A 15,244-nucleotide genomic window follows, 5' to 3' on the forward strand; every position below is an offset into this window, starting at 1 on the left:
TGGGTTCAAAGTTCATAATAATGTGTTTTTTCCTGAGAAAAAAACATTTAATTTGGTCCTAATTCTAGCTGAAAGAGAAAGCTCCATTCAAGTTCATTTATTTTATTTTTCATTTTCATATATGTTGAATTGCTTGTTTGCATGTAGTCTATTTTTTTTATAATTACAATTGCTATTTAATTTGAACAAATTATTGGGTTATCTACTAATTGAATACTGGCTGTATTTTCCTCTAATTAGCACCAAATGACATTGTTCTTTCTAGGAAACACTTTAGCAGTTATTGTACAATGATGGTCCCATGTAATGAAGTGTTTGAACGATTTTTATTTGTTCTTTCCTGCAGTTCCACCTGACCAGCCTCGCCTCACAGTGACCAAAACAACCACCACCTCCATAACTCTCTCCTGGATCCCTGGAGACAACGGAGGCAGCTCCATTAGAGGTCAGATACACATCAAACTGTGTGTTTTTTTTTTAACATGTTTCCAGTTTAATATGACCACTTGATTCACATTCATCTCCCCTCTGGTGCTTTACTCTCCAGGCTACATTCTGCAGTATTCAGAGGATAACAGTGAGCAGTGGGGGAACTTTCCCATCAGTCCCAGTGAGCGATCCTATCGGCTGGAGAACCTCAAGTGCGGCACCTGGTACAAATTCACCCTCACTGCCCAGAATGCAGTTGGGCCCGGACGCATCAGTGAGATCATCGAAGCAAAGACTCATGGGAAAGGTATGGACAAACATTTGTTTTAGAAGACATAATTTTGGTCAGGATGAATTGACTGTTAGAAACAGCTTAGGGGCAATGTATGATGGGTGCATTTGATAGTGGTGATAAACACTTTTAAATTACAACCAAATTACTTTATCTTCTTTATTTTTTCTCACTAAGAATGCCCAAAATGATAATAAAAGAAATGCCACATACATGCAGTTTAATAATGAATTATTAAACTATGATATAATGTCCAGCTAAATGGGTGAAAACCATACAATAAACAGTAAATACAGTAAAAAGTACTTTGTTTTGTTCTTTTATGATAATGTAATTCTGTCTCCTAGTAACCAGTATACAACGCCATATAAAGCTCCTAACACATTATTAGTATCAATCTGGAGAAGCTTTTATTCTTTGAGTTGAGAGATCAAGTTACATTATACACATTATAAGTTATATTATAACATTCTTACTATTAGTTACCACAAAGCATAACTTCTTTAGTATCTCCAGTGTTCATCCTCACTATCCTCTCCCTCCTCCTCCTCCTCCTCCTCTTGCAGAACCTCAGTACTCCAAAGAACAGGAGCTCTTCACTAGCATCAACGCCACCCGCGTCAAGCTCAACCTGAACGGCTGGAACAACGGCGGGTGCCCCATCACCTCGTTCACCCTGGAGTACCGCTCGGTGGACGCTCCCACTTGGACCACGGCTCAGCGCACCTCCCTCACCAAGAGCTACATCCTGTACGACCTGCAGGAGGCCACCTGGTACGAGCTGCAGATGAAAGTCTACAACAGCGCCGGCTACGCCGAGAAGAGAGTCAAGTTTGCGACGCTCAGCTACGATGGCAGTGAGTTGACACGTTAATAAGGATAATACAGTTTCCCACTCATTTCTTGAACAAGTAGAGAATCTGTGATAAAATTCCCACTAACTGGAACATACTGAGACCGGCTCACAGTGGTAGTTTGAGGCAAAGAGGGATAAATCACATTTTTCTGTTAATGGCAGAGCTCGAGGCTCTGAGAGATTGAGGCAACCCTTGATGAATTGGGCAATAAAAAAACTGACTCTAATGACTGTAGCTGGTTTGTGTGTTGCTGTTTATGACATCTCCATCACAAGCTTACTGAACGCCACCACACGAGTTAAATACTTTTACGATCTCCTTTTGAGATGAAGGATGGGACCGCTTCCACTTTACTTCTTCCTTCACTTACACCCCGAAGCCGTTGAGGAGAAAAAATTGGGTTCGGCGTGAACGTTTAGCCGTGAAGGATGAGTTCATTCCCGTTTAAGTAGCTCGGGCAGATTGGAAACCTGGCATTACTCTCAATATGGCAAAAAAAACTGTCAAGTGCTGATATGAACACTACAAATGAGTGCAGGAGGTTGCAAAGGTATTTTTTGGGATTCCTACAACATCACCAACAGTTGTTAAAGCCTATGTGGATGATCTGTTCACAGGTACCATTGCACCCTTGGTGAAGGCACCCAATGTGAGCGAGGACAACTCCGGGGGAGGTGAAGGGTTGAAGATGATGGTGACCATTTCCTGCGTGTTGGTGGGCATCGTTGTGATCTTCATCGGGCTGCTGGTGCTGAGGAGGAGGAGGAGGGAGCAGAGGCTCAAGAGGCTCCGAGGTATATTAGATTATAGGTTATATTAGATATTAAAGGGCGTTTTTTCTATTCTTTCACATGACATATTTTAGCCTCCATTCACAAGTGAAATGATGTTTTTCTTCTATTTGTTTTTCTAGATGCAAAAAGTTTGGCTGAGATGCTGATGAGGTAAGAATGTTCAACAGACTAGTATCTCAGTATGTACACTGTGCTGATGTCCCAACAGAATTCATCATTAGACGTTTCCCCTCAAGCTAAGGTCACGTTTTGTTTTGTGCTCCTCAGTAAAAACACACGTCCGGCAGAGCCAATTAACAAACAGCAACAAACGCTCAGAATGCACATCGACATCCCCAGAGCCCAGCTTCTCATCGAGGAGAGAGACACCATGGAGACTGTCGGTAAGCACGCCGCTCTACAGGAAGCTGCACCGCAATCTTTATGAAGTAATGCATTACACAAATAAACCCGTTTCCTTTTGTTCGTGGCCTACAGATGACAGATCTACTGTGTTACTGACTGATAATGACTTCGGGGAAACACAGAAGCAGAAATCATCCACAGTCACCCACACCGTCCACTACCAGTCCCTCTCCCAGGCCACCGGTCCACTGGTAGATGTGTCTGATGCCAGACCAGGAACCAGTAAGTCCAGTACGGACTCTTTTTTTAACTTCATGAGACATAAAGCGTACATGTTTGTGTGTAGCTTTTCCCATCAGTTTTTCCTTTTCTTATTTGCGTGTTGATTATTGCTTTATTATTTTAACGTCTGTTTAATTCTGGTGTTTGCTGCATGCTTTGGTAATCATATGGAGTGAAGGACAGGCTTGTAGAAATCACTGCTAAACTCCATGCTTCCTGCAACGTGCTGAATAACCACCACACACTTGCTGCCACGCCTGCTGCTGCTGTTCATGTAGCATTTCACCTCCACCCCAGCATCCACCTGTAGGGTTTAAAACTTCTTTTTCCCTCTAAAGGAGACATTATAATAATCATTGAGTTTGATGCTTCCTTGTGTAGAGTGATGAACACATCAAAGTTCAACATAAATAAACCATTCAACATGAGTTAATTGGCTAAAGTGTTGCACAGAATCCTTCAATCATCTTCTATCACTGTAGATGTGTAATTTCTATATAAAAACACATTGTGATGATTGTTAATATTCTTGTTAATAGTCTGAAAGTAGTTAGTTTTTTCACTTCTATCTACTTCTGTATTAACATGACATTATGTACATTATGTTTAAGTGTGACCTGTTATGAGTTATAATTGGTAATATCAGTTAAAAGCTCCTCTTGTGTTTAAAAATGAAGGTGTAGTTTTTAGAAAATGTGGTGAGCAGCTATTACATGAGTTACATCATCATTTTATAAGCATGACCATTTTTTTAAGTTCAATCCTGTCCTCCTCTGGCCTGTATAAACACCCTGCCTTCTTCTCCCCCTCACTCTCAGACCCCACCGCCCGCCGCACAGCCAAAGCCGGCCCAGCTGCTCGCAACCGCTACGCCAGCCAGTGGACCCTGAACCGCCCGCACCCCCCTGTCTCCTCCCACACTCTCAGCACCGACTGGAGGCTGCCCACGCCCAGAGTCGCAGGCTCTGTCGACAAGGAGAGCGACAGCTACAGCGTCAGCCCATCTCAGGACACAGGTGAGCAGCGTGTGTGGTTATAGATGATTTATAACAGTGTAACATCCATTTATAACAGTCTCAGCTATCTGTCAACTTTAACACATCTTCACAATGCTGTCACTAACTCTCGCCACTAATCCTTCCACTAACCTCGGCTCACGTCCAGACCGCGCGCGGAGCAGCATGGTGTCGACAGAGAGCGCGTCCTCCACCTACGAGGAACTCGCCAGAGCCTACGAGCACGCCAAGATGGAGGAGCAGCTGCGCCACGCCAAATTCACCATCACCGAATGCTTCATCTCTGACACTTCCTCAGAGCAGATGACAGCGGGCACCAACGACTACACCGACAGCCTGACCTCCAGCACACCGTCCGAATCAGGCATATGCCGCTTCACTGCTTCCCCGCCCAAGCCTCAGGACGTCAGCCGGGTCATGAACATGGCCGTGCCCAAGGCCCACAGACCGGGTGAGGACGAGATGCTCCAAAAAGACGCAGATGTGATTCAGAGTGATTCTGACGACACGCTAACCTTTAATTACAGCTGGCCTCATTGCTGTATGCTGATAACACTAATCCTTAAACTTTAACTTCTTCTCTAATATTAACATCCAATCATTAAGTGTATTTCTAATAGCACAGGCAATCCAGATGAAGTGTTGCTAAATGTATTTAACCTAATGATTGGCTCAGTTAACTTTGTCTTAAAGACTTCGAGAGATTGGGGAACAGTTATATCGAAAATGTTATATGAATGAAGAACAATATGACATATTTGTATAGAACATTTCATACACATAGGCTATTCAGAGTGCTTGACATAACTTGTGTAAAAAGAAATAGCACAGAAATAGAATAGATATTAGAAGAAGAATATGTAAGTATAGAAGACAAAAAAAGAATAAAAGTCACATTGCATTTTAGAGTCAGAGTGCAATAATTAGCAGTAATTAAAGGCAAAGGTGAGCTTAAAAGTCTTCAGGCTGTTTTTAAAAGAAGCCAGAGTTGGGTCAGATATAAGAGGTTATAATAGCTGAATGTGACTATTATCCATGTTTAGTTTTAATCCTTGGAATAGTTAGCAGCCCAGTCCCTGATGGCATAAGTAGTCTATTGGGTACATAGGATAGAAGCAAGTCAGAGATGTATTTTGGCTCTAAACCATTGAGGAACAGTATTTTGAAATCAATTCTATTGCACATTGATAACCAATGCAGAGACCTGAGAACTGGTCATATGGTATTCAGTTTTTTAGATGTTACCATTTAACCCTCCTGTTGTCCTCGGGTGAATTTTGACCAGAAGACAACAGGTGTTAACTCAAAAATGGAGGTGTAGTTTCATTTAATTAAGGCTTATTGACTATAATTTCCATAAATAAGTGTAAAACCTGTGGTAATAAGTTGGAATGAAGTTGGATAAAAAGGTCTAACACAGACTTGGGTGATAATTTAAACCATATGCTTTATAAACAGTCAAACCAGACCAACTGGATGGTTAAATAGTGTCAGAACAGGAACACAGAAACACAGCTTACATGTCTGTGTGTTCATACTGAATACACTGTATTTGTATATTGCTTTGATAAACTAATGAAGGTGTATTTTCATTACTTATCACGGTGAGTAAACTTCAATACAAAGATTACAAAAGTCCTAGCTTGTTGATAAAAAAAGAGATTTGATGCTATTTTTAAGATTGAAGTAATTTGAGTTCAGATGATTTTGGGCAGGAACATGTGCATGTGTTTTCTCTTATATATAACTGATCTCTGTGTTGTCCTGCAGGGGGCGAGTTGGTTCACCTTCCTCCGTACCTGCGCATGGACTTCCTGTTAAACCGAGGCATGTCCTGCTCGGGGTCATCCAGGGGGACAGCAAGTGGGGAGAGAGCAGCCATGGGTCAGGCCTGTCTGGAGCCCCAGAAGAGTCGCTCACTGAAGCGGCCCTCTCGCATGGCGCCCCCAACGCCCACAGAGGCCCCTCAGGCCAGCAGGGACCCAGTGGCCCAGTGGCAGCCTGGCTCAGCAGCCACACTCCCCCACAGAGAGGGCTCGGAGCTGGCCCAGGCCGCCAAGCTCAGCACCTCCCAGGAGTCCCTGCTGGACTCGCGAGGACATCTCAAACAGAACAACAACCCCTACGCAAAGTCCTACACGCTGGTATAACAGCAGGGGCACCTAGGGCGGGACTAGAACTCACTCTTACACTGGACTTAACACTCAAGTGCAGTAAACTGACTTTCACCACGCAGTTCTGTATATACGTCCCCTCTCTTCAAGGGCGGGGTCACTTTTACTAATCTCCTTTTATTTATTTTAGAGCTTTCTTTTATCTCTTGTTTGTATTTCTTTTTTCTTTTTCTTTTTTTTTTCTCTTTTTTTTGGTTTCACTTGAGAATAAATTCACTCATCGGAAACGACTCCAGCCGGAGCTTTGCCAAACTAATTGAGTAACGAGGGAGCATTATTTATTCTTGATTATTGTTAATTCTTTATAATTAATCAGTGATTATGAATTGTTAGTTGTCAGCTATTAATGATCATTAATTATTGATTACCAAATGATCTATTATCACCATTACTACGATGTTTTCATAAGAACCCGGACATCTTTTTTTTTTTCTCTTTTTTTTTTTCTGGAGTGGAAGATGACGATTTGGAGTCATTTTTTTCCTATGGAATATCCTTCTGAAACACTGAATGAAACTTGGAACGAAAGCAATTGACACCAGTCCAAACTTTTCAGCTGCTCTCAAATTGTTACTTTTTTTGAAGAAAAAAAAAAATCTATTTCCTATGGATGCATGGGGACTGACCAATTAAAAGACAATGAGGATTACGATCATGGCTGGACCGCCCAGTCGAGCATTTTGTCACACTATGAAATGATCCAATGTGAAGATTTATTATTCTTATTACTATAAATATATATATAAAAAGAGAAATCACTTTTATTTGTGGATATTACAGGGAAGAATTGATTTGGTTAATAAAGTCCTTAGTCATGTTTGCACATATCTCGTTTTAATTAGGAAATGGAGTCTCTGTTGATCTTTCTCTGTGTCCCATTCTCTGATGGTGCAATATGAAAAAAGATATGAAAAGTATATGAAAACTATTGCTCTATACTGTACTGTAATGATGAAAAATAACTATGTTGTGAGTATACTTACAGGGCCGGACACACTCCAGCTATGTATTCAGGTGTAGTTTACCACTGCTTGTGTGCCAGGGTGGTAAATGATGTTAGCTAGAACAGGGAAGGTTTAGAGAACTAATGGTTTGCACTTCACAACACCCCCCGACTCAAGTGTGTCCAGATAGATCCCCTAACTCTCAGTGCACTAGGTAGAGTCTTCAGGGCTCTCACTCTCCTCAGTAGATTTACTGTTGCTGCATTGCAGTGATGCTCCTCTACAGGGAAAAAAAAAAAAAAAAAAAAAAAAAAACGTGAGACAATCCAGCAGAAATCCCCCCTTCAAACCAAACCTATACTGTCTATGGGAAATATCTGAAAAAAATGTGGATATACGTAAGAAGCTGTTTTTTTGTTACTGTCTACCCTGGCCCATTTCTGTTCTTTCTGTTTCTTGAGTTTCCCGCTGAAGGGAGAACAATTTGATCCAAAATGCTGTGAGGTCATTATGTCAGTTTCTATGATTAGGTTTATGATTAACTGTCTTCATTATGATTATACATTTTAACAACGACAAAAGAAAAAAAAATGTCACTTTTTATTTTTAACATGGGTGTTCACCATGGTGGCACTGGAATAAAGAGAAACTAACACAAAGTTCAAATTTGATTAATAAAATGGCTGTTCCCCAAAGTGTCCTGCACGGGTTTGACATGAATGACTGATGGTGGTTGTGGAGGTGAAGAAAGACGAGAAGAGAGCGGCTGGAGGTTCTGCGGGAGACGTGAAGCCTCGCCTTGTTTCCATCCAGACGGAAGAGAGTCGTCCTCAAGAAAGACAGCAGTGTCCCAGTGATGATACCTAACGTTGGTCAGATCACATCTTCAGTGATTTTTCAGCTTCTGAGCCAGCAGGTGGCAGTGTTGTAAAGTTTTACGTCACTCACTAATTCATCTTCTTCTACTGACTTTCCTCCTGAATCTTTGCAGCCAACATCAGCTTGATGTGTTCGAGTGCCATTTGGAAACTGTGTCTATGTTTAGAGCAACTTGACGTCCATTTTTAAAATACTTAACAGTTTTCAATTTTACAATGTAAAAATATTATGCTGGATACATACAAAACAATACAGAGAAACTAAAACACAAAGCAGAACATTAACTCAACAAACTTACTTAAAAAGATTATATAAATTAAATGTCTTTCGAAATATTATAACGATGGTAACGTGTCTAAAGCCACAACAGGTCAAGCAGGTCCATCCTGCAGCAGGGTACGTAATCATCATGGATGTGGGGCAGCATGACACTGTACCAGAGAAGGCCTCCATATTTGTTGCTGTTTACAGTCTGGAGGAAGCAAGAAAGGTTCATAAAAAGGATGTGTGGTGGGTGTAATCTCAAAATGAGGAAATGTTTTCTTTAATATAGTATCTGACTGCAAAAAAATGTAATTGATTAGATAACTGGGTAAAAAAATGTGAATTTGCCATCAGTATTCAGATTAAGTAAAGTCTACCTTTTTCTCTCCGGATAACAAAAAAAAACTAATTATAGGATACAAGCATTCTAAAAGATAATAATACAAAGAAAAAAATCTAATATTTTACATTTCTGCTGTCTATTATCAGTTGTCTGGTTTTATTCTTTAGGTTTTTTCTTTCTCCCCACAGTGTATGTTGGGATCGCCTCCAGTCCCCTTAGTCCTCAGCATGAAGTTAATGAAAATGACTGAGCATGTTTTAACATTGCTTTACCTCTAACAAGCATTGTCCTGCACTGCTGCTGTGGGTAGGGCTTAAAGATACCTGGATCATTGGAGGGTGTTTCTGAGAGCTTCTTTTATACATCAACAGCCAACACCAGGTATTTGTATCAGCACCTCAAATAAAAATAAAAACTTTCTAGACTGATATTCTACAGAAACACAGAGAGAATCACACTGTGAGAAACCAGTTTCACCACCAACTCAGCCCCAGTAGACCAGCATGTGATGCAACTAGTAATATGTTATGTATTATAAGGGTCATAAAGTATATTAAAAACAAATACTCAGTATTCTTTGTAAAAAAAAACATCATTTTCAAACTACTCACAGCTGGGGAAAAAAACAAAACTAATGGTAAATAATGGAGAATCAGCTCAAGGAAAACAGAGAAAAAAACTATCTATACAAAGTGTTCTATAAAATTAGTATATACTATATGCAGTCCTAACTCCATGTACGAAGTCACAGACATCTACAGACATGTCACTGATCCACATGCTTGTCGGTCAGCAACAGTCACTATACTGACATATTGGTCACTGCCTATTTTTTCATAGTTGTCAAAAGGCATTATGGGAAATGTAGGCAATTACACGGCAGGGCTGCATGAAAGTGGGAACAACACACAAGTAAATTCAAACCATTCATTATAAAATTTGCTCAACATTATAGGCTGATGTATAGGATAAGTTCTCCTTTTTTTTAAGACTCCTCCGAGTCTTAAAACAAATGTACAATGAAAGAGATACTGTGATTGGTCCTTTTGTTCATACTGGCTATGAAGAAATCCATTCTTAAAGCAATTTAAATGTGAACAATGGGGACAAAATCCACAGTTGTCATCCCCTGCAAACATTCACTTTCAATTTCAGTTGACTATGAGGCGTCAGCAGTCAGAATTAGTCATTATTTGTACCAGATTTCTGCTTTGTGGTGTCTCTACCAAGGCTCAGACAGAACCTACTGTCCAATAAACAACAAAGAGAAAATGCAGTTTTTCCTACGCAGACTATTGAGTCCTCTTATCAGCTTTAGTCAAACATAACTGTGGAATATAAAGCTTAATTTATAAAGAATCCCTTTCTTTCTTTCCTAAATTGGTTTATTAACTGAGAACTTTCCAACCTGCCAGTCTGAAGCTTCTGCCTGAGCCTCCACATGTCCTGACTGCTAAATTGCTTCCATGGTCTTATATCACAAGACGGGGGGGGTTAGCAGGAAGGCGTATTACTCAGCATGACATCTATATCTGCCATCCTCCTCTGAAGTCCACAACAAATTAAAGCGTGGTGACAGAGATTTACTTGCCACCACACTCGGCGGTTAATAACTGCTGTCATAAATAAGGTTCAGGCCAACTGAATTCTTCCCTCTGATCAGTCCAGAAATATGAAGCAGCCTCTGGCAGTGCTGCTGGAGAAATTATTCTGAAAATGTTAAGTAATAAACATGGATGCATGTCCCAGTGCAGTAGTGGAGCAATGAGAGCCGACATCTGGGGTTGTTTATGTTTTCAATTACTGGATTCAATATTAGATTTTTTTTTTTTCTCCTCTCAATGTAACAAGAGAACGTCTGTATTTTATGTAGATTTTTCTGATCTGGCACTGAGAAACTTTTACAGTGTGATCTGTTCAGTCTCATTTTTCAATACAAAATATAGCAAATTCAGTCTGGTTATAAATTCACATTCATTTATACAGACTATTAGCACACAGTCAACAGATCTTATTAAGAGTGAAAAACAAGAGATAAGAAGAGAGAAGCCTGTATCTTTCCAGCTGTCTACCACTTTAACCTTAATTCTACCTATTTATCTATTTTGAAGAGTGTAATCATGTATGGAATGACTGCATGGTTTGGGAACCTTCCTGTATCAAAATCAAAATTGTCACATTTGGTTCAGACTGCACTGAAAATCATGAGTCAGAAAGATTATTATAATCTTCAGTTTCTCATTGATTGATGCTTATTTACAGACATGGACAAATATTTTGGTACCTTTCCACAAAAATAGAATAACCCAGAGTTTCTTCTGAAATAACTTGACACTGACTAAAGTACTTGGCACCCATCATTGTTTATTCCATATCTATTTTTTTTTTTTTTTTAATCTGACATTGCTTTTGATTTTTGATTCAATTTTAAATAATGAAGCAAATGACAATGGCATGGACAAAAATGATGGGACATTAAACCTAATGTTTGGTTGCACACCTTTAGAGGCAATCACTATAGGAGCCATTATTTGATTTAGGTTAAATGTAATGTTCCTTCCCAACACTAGAGGGTACATGGTAAAGGTTCATGCTATTGATCACAGGTGTTGCTGATGGAAGGGGGCAAACAGTTTTTGACTATGCTCATGTATGTTGGGCTATAGTTGTTTAGTTTTATGTGAAAAGCTAATGAATAATGATGTACAATGCGTAACATGGACATTTGGTAAGACAATAAACATAGTATGTGAATCTACTGGAAAAATATACATATCTAACCAATTACCGCCAGTAGTAGCTAAAGTGTACGGCACCTGTCTGCAGGGAGTTTGGCCCACTCTTCCTGAGCAAACTGCTCCAGCTGTCTCAGGTTTGAAGGATGCCTTCTCCTGACTGCATGTAGGGTTCAGATCAGGGCTCATAGAAGGCCACTTCAGAATAGTCCATTGTTTGTTCCTAGCCATTCTTGGGTGCTTTTAGCTGTGTGCATTGGGTCATTATCCTGTTGGAGGACCCATGACCTGTGACTGAGATGAAAGCTTTCTGACACTGGGCAGTACATTTCTCTCCAGAATGCCTTGATGGTCTTGACATTTCATTGTACCCTGCACCGATTTGTACCAGATGCAGCAAAGCAGCCCCAAAACATAACTGAGGCCATTTCACAGTAGGCATGGTGTTCTTTTCTTTGAAAGCTTAATTTTTCATCTGTGAACATACAGCTGATGTGACTTGCCAAAAAGCTCCAGTTTTGTCTCATCACATTCTCCCAGAAGGATTGAGACTTGTCAATATGCATTTTAGCACATTCCAGTCTGGCTTTTTTTATGTTTTTCTTTCAACAGTGGAGTCCTGCTGGGTCTTCTTCCATGGAGCCCGCTGTTGCTTAAAAAGCGACAGATGGTGCGATCAGACACTGATGTACCTTAACCTTGAAGTTCAGCTTGAATCTCATAGGAAGTTTTCCTTGGTTCTTTGTTGACCATTTACACTATCCTTCTGTTCACCCTGGGTCCAATTTTCCTGTTGCAGCCACATCCTGCAGTCGGCTGCAGTCCCATGGACTTTAAATTTCTTAATAATATTTGCAGCTGTAGTCACAGGACTATCAAGCTGCTTGGAGATGGTCTTATAGCCTTTATCTTTAACATGCTTGTCTATAATTTTTGAAAGAGTCTTATTTTTTTGTTATATATTTTCCCCAACACACAATGTTAAAAACAAAGACCAAAACATGAACGGAACTCATTTTGGAGGGTTTTCACTTTTTATTTAAGGACTTGTTTCACACACTGCATGCTAAACATTTTGGAAATCTTCCCAGAGTCTTCTCTGCCTATTTGTTTCCCAGCCTCTTTAAATAGAGCATCCTCGTCCTCTGTCAGCTGAAACAAAAAAACATTACAAAGGTTAAGAGGACAAATACACATGGACATGGTGCAGTGTGATTTCTGTGTGTATCAGGACACCATGAGGTTTTCTAACACAGATAAACCTTTAATTAACTGTAAAATGAATTGTAGCTTTTTCAGACTGTAGTAGTATGTATTTACATGAATAAATGTAGAGTATGTGTAGTGTAGAGCCCTCTGGTGCTGTACCTGGTCTTCTCTTGCTAGAGCTGATTCCTTTAAGGTAACTGTAGACCACCTTGCTTTGAAAGAAAGTAAAACACAGATGCACTTATTAGACCCAGAGTTCAGTACTGTAATGTGAAGCATCTTAATTTTCCTTCCTGTAGTTACTTTTTTCTATGTGGTGACTCTTCCTCATCTTCTTCCTCGTCATGGTTCTGGTCCCTCATCTTCATTTGATCTTTGGGCTGTCTCTCATCTTTTGGTTCATCCTGGTGCCATCTGCCATCTTACATCTCCTATTCAGGTCCTCTGACAAAAAAAGAGAAAAAACACACAATTGTTCAGGAAAAGGTTTTTAAAAAAGTGGAAATGTGTAGTTATTAAACTCACCTTTTCATGTTCTATCTTGAATGCTGGTAAATGCTGCCTCTCAGTCAAAAAAAATCAAATGTCAAAGGTCAAATCCAACCCTGAGTAAGTGATGCTCTTACCTGATGACTCAGGGATGATTTGACAATGAACAAGATTTAAATGACTGAACATTTGTTCTTTTTGGCCTTTATTTCCTTCTGATATCTTCCTATAGCCATTCAAATTCCCAAGTTGCAACAGTGCACCAAGTTTTTCTTGTCACTGTTGTTGTTCTGAGGTAGATGTAGACTTTTTTTTGTGCTAGAGAGGAGCTTCTCTGGGAGGGCGTAACATGTGGGAGGTTCACGTTATCCCCCCCCCAGATCATCCCCAACTCTGGCAGACACCCTGACCCAAGTCACAAGTTCAATAACATGGACGTGAATTATCAAATGATCACCAATGATTACGTTTGAAAACCTCACAACATGGCACGGCACCACAAAATCTTCACAAAAACTTCACATCGCAAAGCATCACCGCAAAACTTCACATCACGACAAATGCATCACCACAAAACTTCACATCACGAAGCGTCACCACAAAACTTCACATCACGAAGCGTCACCACAAAACTTCACATCACGAAGCGTCACCGCAAAACGTCACATCACGACAAAACGCACCACCGCAAAACTTCACGTCACAAAGCGTCACCGGAAAACTTAAAATCGCCACAAAACCTCACATCATGTCACAAACTTTCGCCTGTTCCTCTAGAACACCTCCTCCTTAGAGGACAAAGCTGATCAATGCCTGTATACTTCCAAAGAAGACTGGAGAGCTGGTCTGTACACATCCATCCTGTCCAGGTTCCACAGATGTACCATAGAGTCCATACTGACTTGCTGCATCACTGTTTGGAAGGGGAACTATTCACTTTGCTATTTTCTACACTTTAATTATAAATATAGTTTCAAAGTTTGCTGCTTTTGTTGTTCTGTGCTGGCTTTTATTGCTTTGTTTTAATTGACTGTTTGAATGCATTGCACCATGTTTTATTCCTGCTTTTAGCATAACCTGTACCATTGACCTAAACTTAAACATCAAAACATCAGTTGAGTTACACTTGAACATAAAGACATCAATTAACATACATTTAAACATCAAAACATCAATTAACATGAACTTTAACATCATAACACATCACAACACGTTACGACACTTCACAACACGTTACGACACTTCACAACACGTTACGACACTTCACAACACGTTATGTTACATCACTTCACAACACCTTACGTCACTTCACAACACGTTACGTTACGACACTTCACAACACGTTACGTCACTTCACAACACGTCACATCACAACATGTTACGTCACTTCACAACATGTTACGTCACTTCACAACACTTCACAACACGTTACGTTACGCCACTTCACAACACGTTACGTCACTTCACAACACGTTACGTTACGTCACTTCACAACACTTCACAACACGTTACGCCACTTCACAACACGTTACGTTACGCCACTTCACAACACGTTACGCCACTTCACAACACGTCACATCACAACACGTTACGTTACGTCACTTCACAACACGTTACGTCACTTCACAACACGTCACATAACAACACGTAACGTTACGTTACAACACGTCACTTCACAACACGTCACATCACAACACGTTACGTCACTTCACAAAATGTAACGTAAGAGAAACATAAACTTCTTCTAAGTTTAGCTTCTAGGGCTTTTCTCTGGAGGGCTGCCTTCTGGGGATCCAGCAGCTCTCTTCGGTCCTCTTCGGTTGCCACACTGCCTGTTCCTCTCTTGAATAATGACCCTCAGCTTCTTCACCCACTGGGGACTGTTGCTGATCCACGCCTCAAGTCTCAAAGGGGGGGACGAAGATCTAGACGGGCTGGGTGTCAGCGTCCTCAGAGGGGGGGTGGCAGGTGGCATCTTCCTCAGGATGACCATATTACGATCCTGCACCACTTCACAAGTCCAGGGGGAGATACTACGAGGCCTGCTGGAGGAGCTGGAGGAAGTATCAAGGAAGGAGCTACAAGACCTGGGGGAGGAGGAACGGGACGAGCGAGAGGAAGAAGAAAAGGAGGAGGAAGAGCTGGGGGGGGGGGAACGGGGAGAGCAGGGGGAAGAAGAACAGGAGGAGGAA

General features: G+C 40.7%; 1 protein-coding gene across 1 annotated transcript in view; it reads left to right on the plus strand.

The window, feature by feature from the left end:
* Positions 1-6,238, plus strand: part of dscama (Down syndrome cell adhesion molecule a) — a 76,416-nt gene extending 70,178 nt beyond the window's left edge. The window contains exons 24-33 of the mRNA XM_062433589.1: positions 347-445; positions 548-736; positions 1,288-1,578; positions 2,196-2,372; positions 2,492-2,522; positions 2,640-2,755; positions 2,850-2,999; positions 3,818-4,015; positions 4,164-4,466; positions 5,786-6,238. Of these exons, the coding sequence (XP_062289573.1) occupies positions 347-445; positions 548-736; positions 1,288-1,578; positions 2,196-2,372; positions 2,492-2,522; positions 2,640-2,755; positions 2,850-2,999; positions 3,818-4,015; positions 4,164-4,466; positions 5,786-6,165 (1,934 nt within the window). The 3' untranslated portion in view covers positions 6,166-6,238. The remainder of the gene's footprint in view (positions 1-346; positions 446-547; positions 737-1,287; positions 1,579-2,195; positions 2,373-2,491; positions 2,523-2,639; positions 2,756-2,849; positions 3,000-3,817; positions 4,016-4,163; positions 4,467-5,785) is intronic.
* Positions 6,239-15,244: the final 9,006 nt, after the last annotated feature.

The sequence above is a fragment of the Scomber scombrus genome, chromosome 14 (genome assembly GCF_963691925.1).
Source record: "Scomber scombrus chromosome 14, fScoSco1.1, whole genome shotgun sequence".
Classification (NCBI taxonomy): Eukaryota; Metazoa; Chordata; class Actinopteri; order Scombriformes; family Scombridae; genus Scomber; species Scomber scombrus.